The sequence below is a fragment of the Dipteris shenzhenensis genome, chromosome 17 (assembly GCF_047967505.1).
Source record: "Dipteris shenzhenensis isolate YYH24624 ecotype China chromosome 17, Dip_SZ_1.0, whole genome shotgun sequence".
Lineage (NCBI taxonomy): Eukaryota > Viridiplantae > Streptophyta > Polypodiopsida > Gleicheniales > Dipteridaceae > Dipteris > Dipteris shenzhenensis.
In genome coordinates, this window is record NC_141612.1 from 44,160,300 (window position 1) to 44,165,969 (window position 5,670).

The 5,670-nt window shown below is 47.2% G+C and overlaps 1 protein-coding gene across 1 annotated transcript; it reads left to right on the forward strand.

The window, feature by feature from the left end:
• The first annotated feature begins 266 nt into the window (after window positions 1-266).
• LOC147892167 (histidine kinase 5-like) lies at window positions 267-4,383 on the forward strand. Its single transcript, XM_087388581.1, has 10 exons — window positions 267-722; window positions 1,276-1,509; window positions 1,649-1,742; window positions 1,958-2,167; window positions 2,281-2,414; window positions 2,653-2,862; window positions 3,004-3,054; window positions 3,223-3,318; window positions 3,412-3,505; window positions 3,596-4,383. Exons 1-10 carry the CDS (start codon window positions 267-269, stop codon window positions 4,381-4,383), a joined length of 2,367 nt encoding a protein of 788 aa, XP_087244707.1.
• Window positions 4,384-5,670: the final 1,287 nt, after the last annotated feature.

Below are 5,670 nucleotides of genomic sequence, written 5' to 3' on the forward strand. Positions count from 1 at the left end.
CAGAACTGGCAAAGAGAACCTCCAACCCAAGCATAATGCCTCCTTTACGCCACTCGCGGTCTTAATTGGGTGCAATGTTCCCGATTAGTTGCTCCCATAGGAAGTACTTACATAGCGAATGCTCATCTGAGAAATTCAAGATCCGGGTGGGCGAACCGTTGAGGGCCAGCTTATTTGTTTCCGTACCTCTTGCTTTGAATGACACGGGCATTCAAGCATTCAAGTTTAAATGGTGATTTGTTCAGCGTTGCAATTCAATTAGATTGATGGAGGAGCCCGTTTCCTATGCAACGGCAAGGCAGCTGAAAGCCGAGACCTCCGCACAAGACCTTGACCAAGACGGACGCATTACTGAACTGAACGTTCGACTTCAACAATATGATTCTGCTAATGCTGTTCTAGTTAAGAAGCTCGAAGCTTGCGAAAATGAAAATCGGAGACTTAGATCCCAGAATGCGGAGCTCCTTCGCGAACTGAAGAGGCTCTCTAGAGAAACCGGAGAGTTCATCTTAAGTGATCAGGAGAGACCCAAGCGACGAGTGAAGGAAGAATCGTCAGATGCAATGGCAAAAGAGGGTTTCAGAAATACTGCGAGTTTGGACCTCGGGACGACAAATTGTCTTTTGGCCGCAATGGAAGAGGCTCCCCTGCATCTGTCTTACTGCGACTCTCAGCTACGATATATCTGGTTCAATCATACTCTGAAGGGTCTTTCTCAAGAGGTAAGAACATTCTCTAACAGATTCTGTGTCACCTCGTCTCTTCTCGAAGGAGACGTGTATGGATGAGCCTGTTAGACAAGGAACTGGAGTGGATGCATGAGGGAGCTATCTCCGAAAATTGCGTTGTGAGCTCATGTCCTCAAGGGAGATGATATATTTGAGCGTGCGCCGGAAGGCACGTGTTTGCTGCCCTTTTCGCACCCAAATACAGCATCGGGTTAGACTCTAGAGTGCCTGGAGCGTGAGAGGAGAACGCGAGAAAAGGGGTGCGGGGATTCTTTTGTTCGGGCGACGGAAAGCTCTGCGATAACGCATTATCTGTTATTGAAGATCGTGCGTTCAGAATTCTGCTTCGGCGTGAAAAAAGCGTTACATAACTGTAGGCGGGCTGGGTGTGTTTTGCGTGCGTATTTATGTGTCTGCGAGCGAGAGCGAGAGAGAGAGGGAAAATAGTTGTGGACGAGACCCAAAGGCAATGTCGAATCACTCGAATGTCTGCAATCGTGCCTTGCATGTTAACACTACTCATCTGACTTTTGTTTTGGCAATCTAGGATGTTGTCGGCAAACGTGACGAGGACATCTTTTCAACGGATTCCGAAGGTTTACGAGAATTCGTTCAGTTAAAACAAAGGGCTTTGCAAAGCGGGCAGTCACAAACCGGCGAAGTCACTCTAGATTTGCCTCCGGACGGCCGCATGACTTGGATGGTAACAGCCAGGCCACACCTGAATCGAGAAGGTGCTGTTGTAGGCGTATCAACAGCGTCTATAGATATCACTGAGCAGGTATTTTTCAGAAGCGCAGCAGCTCTTCATGAGCCTCCAGCGTTCGTGCTGGAGGCTCAGATGCAATTTAGTGACAGAGGTATCGTTTGAAACGCTATATAGGAAGAAGCGACAGACTGATTGATTAAGGTTGTGATAGGTTGAACTTAAAGAATGCCTGCGAAAGCTACGAGACGAGATGGGTGCTCGCAAGGCGACAGAAGATGAATTGCGCAGGGCAGTGCAAGTTACAGGTAGGGAGGAAGAACGATGCTTCTCGTTGATTCTAGTCGTAAGTAGCCCTAACCCTAATCGCTACCTGTCCGAAAGATTGCTCCCTGTAAGCTATTCCTGCTAGCAATTTTCTAAAGTAATTTCATGCTAAGGTTCTTATTACGCTTCCGAATGATCGTTCGTGGTGTCAGGAGTCGCTTGTTTGATTTCTGATTGATCTGCGTTTCCTGTGCAGAAGAGTCCATACAAGCAAAAAATGTATTTCTTGCTATTATGTCCCACGAAATACGCACCCCATTGAACGGTTTACTGGGACTTGCCGAAGCCTTGGATTCCTCGGACCTTAACGAGGAACAGAGGGAGCTTGTGAGTGCCATTCTCTCTTCTGGGATCATAATCGCTGATGTTCTGAGCGACATCCTCGATCTTGCTAGCATGGAGTTCGGTAAGTCCCGCACTGCCTCAGCTAAAAAATCTTACGCAGTAGAGATCCTGCATGAATTCTGTGAGTAGGTCTTCATTGTTCAACCGTGTCTTCGTGATGAATTTTGCATGTAGGGATTTTCGAACTTGAGGAGCGGCCGTTTGACCCACTCGAGATCGTTCAAGACGTCATGAAGCTGGCTGTTGCTGCTACCCTTGGAAAAGACGTTACAATTTCTCATGAAATATTAAACGAATTACCCAGTAGGGTAAGAAATCCTTCCCATTCATTCTCATCATGTATGATGCTATGAATCATGATCTACGCAATGTGTGATCACACCAAAGGGATTCTATCTTTACTTTTAAAGCTGTCACATCGACTAACACTTGCGTTTCCAGCCGCAGAAATAAAATAATCTCCTTTCTTTGGGTCGTCAATGGTCATTGTAGTTTCAGCAATCAAGATGTTTATCTATGAATGATTCCATCGATCCTGCTACTTAGGTTATCGGAGATGCCGTTCGAGTTCGCCAGATTATGAAGTACTTGGTTTTGAATGCTATCAAGTTTACAGAGAGAGGAAGTGTTCGAATTAGGTTAAGGATCCAAGACCCTTCGAGACTGGTCGACCAGGCAGACAGCAGCGAGAGAATGGCGTCGCAATCAACGCCGTCAGATTCTGGGATGCGCTCTCAGAAATCCTCGGATAGTATAGTAGCCTGTGGTGATGCCGACGGTCAGGCAGCGATGAGAGATACACGGACATGGAAATTTATAACCTCGGAGGTGCCCCAAACGCTGCATGACAGCAAGGTTTTAACAGCTGGGTGTCCGGAATGCGCCAGTTCAACACAGCTGATGTTGTACTGCGAAGTTGTGGATACAGGAGTCGGCATCCCCAAGGAGGTAGAATTTCTTTTCATGGATGTCCGACTACATGGTCTCCGTGAGATTGTTTTCTGATTTGCAAGACCTTATCGTTGGTGAACTGTTTATCGTCTTTGACCGTTCCAAGTCCGCAGAAACTGATATGATTTCAGGATGTGATTATCCTGAACTTTTAGTTGATTGCAGGCCTTTCCAACTCTCTTTGACAAGTTCAAGCAAGTCAGCGAGGGACCAACGCGAAGCTATGGAGGCACCGGTCTGGGTCTGGCCATTTGCAAGCGGGTACGTATGAGATGCTGAAAAGGTTGAGCTAATTTTTCTTTTGTATGAAGCAGCGATTGAAACTGTGTGAGCGTGCTTGCCGGTGTATTGCAGCTGGTGGAATTTCTAGGTGGGCAGCTCACCGTCAGTAGCGAAGTCGGGAACGGGTCAACGTTCGCATTTACGGTGCTGTGCAAAGCGGTAGAAAGTCCGAACGCCGGGGAGGCTAAATGCAAGCATCGTGAGGGAACAACGCCTGAACCATCATATGGAGCTGCTGATGATGCACAAGACGGAGCAGTGGAGCAGCAAGGAAGCGAAAGAAGGGAGGAGTCGCCTGCGGGTGCAGAAGCAGCAGCAGCAGCACCCATTGTTTCGTCACCTTCACCACCAGCGACTGGGACGACGACCAAGCCGAGGATCTTACTGGCGGAGGACAACAAGGTGAATGTGATGGTGGCGATCTCGATGCTGAAGAGGCTGGGGTTCTCGGCGAAGGTGGTGGGAAACGGGGTGGAGGCATTGGAGGAGGTGAGGAAAGAGAAGTATGATCTGGTGTTACTGGACATCTGCATGCCATTGATGGATGGGCTGCAGGTGGCGAATGCGATAAGGAGTTACGAGGAGACGGGGGAGTGGCCGGAGGGGGGAGGAGGAGGAGGAGGAGAGGAGAGCAACCATAGCCATAGACAGAGCCTGCAGAGCAAGATCATCCATAGCCAGAGCCAAGCGAGCTCAGCTTTCATGGAGGAGACAAGCAGCCAGAGCCATAGCTCCAGCTCCAGCACAAGTTCCAGATCGACGGAGCGACTTCCTATCGTTGCAGTGACTGCCAATGCTCTGCGATCGGACGTCGATAAGTATTTGGCTCACGGCATGGACGCCTTTATCCCCAAGCCTGTCATGTTTCAGAAGCTGCAAGAGATCCTGCTCAAGTATTTGCCCACGCCCAGCTCCACTCATCAGCCCAGCGGCAGCTCTGGCCACGGCGATGGCAATGGCGGTGCATCAGCTTCTACTACCTCCCTTCACTCTGGACATGGCCGCCATGGCGGTCATGGACCTTCTTCTCCTCCTACTTCATGATGATTCTCCTGCTGTCATCTTCTTCTTCGTCTCATGCACGCTTCTGTGATCTTCTGCTGCACATCTATCATCTGTTACTTCTTCATCCGATGCAAGCTTCTGTCATCTTCTTGTGTTGCATATCTCTTATCTTCTTCTTCATCCCATGCAAGCTTCTTGCTTACTTCATCCTTTGCAGCTTCTACTTCCAAACACTTTTTCCTGCTAATTCTTCATCTTCTTCATCTCATGGAGCTTCCTGCTTATCCATCATCTTCATCATCATTTCCAGAGTTTCTACGTGCTGGGATTTTCGCTTCTAATTCATCTTCTTCTTCCTTGCCCAGCAACGTCTTCCACAGCAGGTTTATTTTCTTCTTTTCCTTCATGTATATTAGCTCCTGTAATTGGGAATGATGGCTTCTTCCGCTTCATGATAAACTGTTTCATATCTGTCATCTTCTTCATCCTATGCAGGTTCCTGCATAATCCTTTTGCTTCATCCTTTGGAGCTCCATTTCCTGATCTTTTTGCTGCTAATTCTTCGTCTTCTACTTCTTCGCCAGCTACATCTGTCACAGCAGCTTTACGTTCTTCTTTTCCTCCATGTATATTAGCTCCTGTAATTGGGAATGATGGGTATCAACCTTCTTCATGATGATCATGCTGCAAACCTGTTGCGCATCTGTTATCTTCTCCATCCCATGGAGCTACCTGCTTAATCCCCAAGCTTCGTGCCTAGTCCATCATCTTCTTCATCTTTTGTAGCTTCTACTTCTGATGTTTTTGCTACTAATTCTTCATCTCCTTCATCCTTTGTAGCTTCTGCTGCTAATTCTTCATCTTCTTGATCCTTTGGAGCTTCTTCTTCCTGATGTGTTTGCTGAATTCTTCCTAATCTTCTTCCTTGCGCAGCAACATCTGTTATAGCACCTTTATTTTCTTTCTCTCCTCCATGTATAGCTCCTGGAATTGGGAACAATGGCCGGAGATGTTCCCTCAAGCTGGGAATTTTTTGCAGTTGAACACTTTTGCCGGCATTGCTATTTTTTCTGCGGCGTCCATTATGTGAGGAGCAAAGTCATGGATGCACATTGCAGCTGGCCGTAGATCTATTGGACTGCACATAATTTTACTCAAATGCACTTCATTCAACCAGGTGTGCAGCTCCATTCAACCAGGTTGTATGCTTCTCCAAAAGTTCTCTCTTTCTTATCAATATTTTTCAATTGGTTCAAGCAAGAAACTAGCCAACTACATTCTCTCTTTTATTATAGCAAACATTGTACTTTTTTTTCCTCACGGATG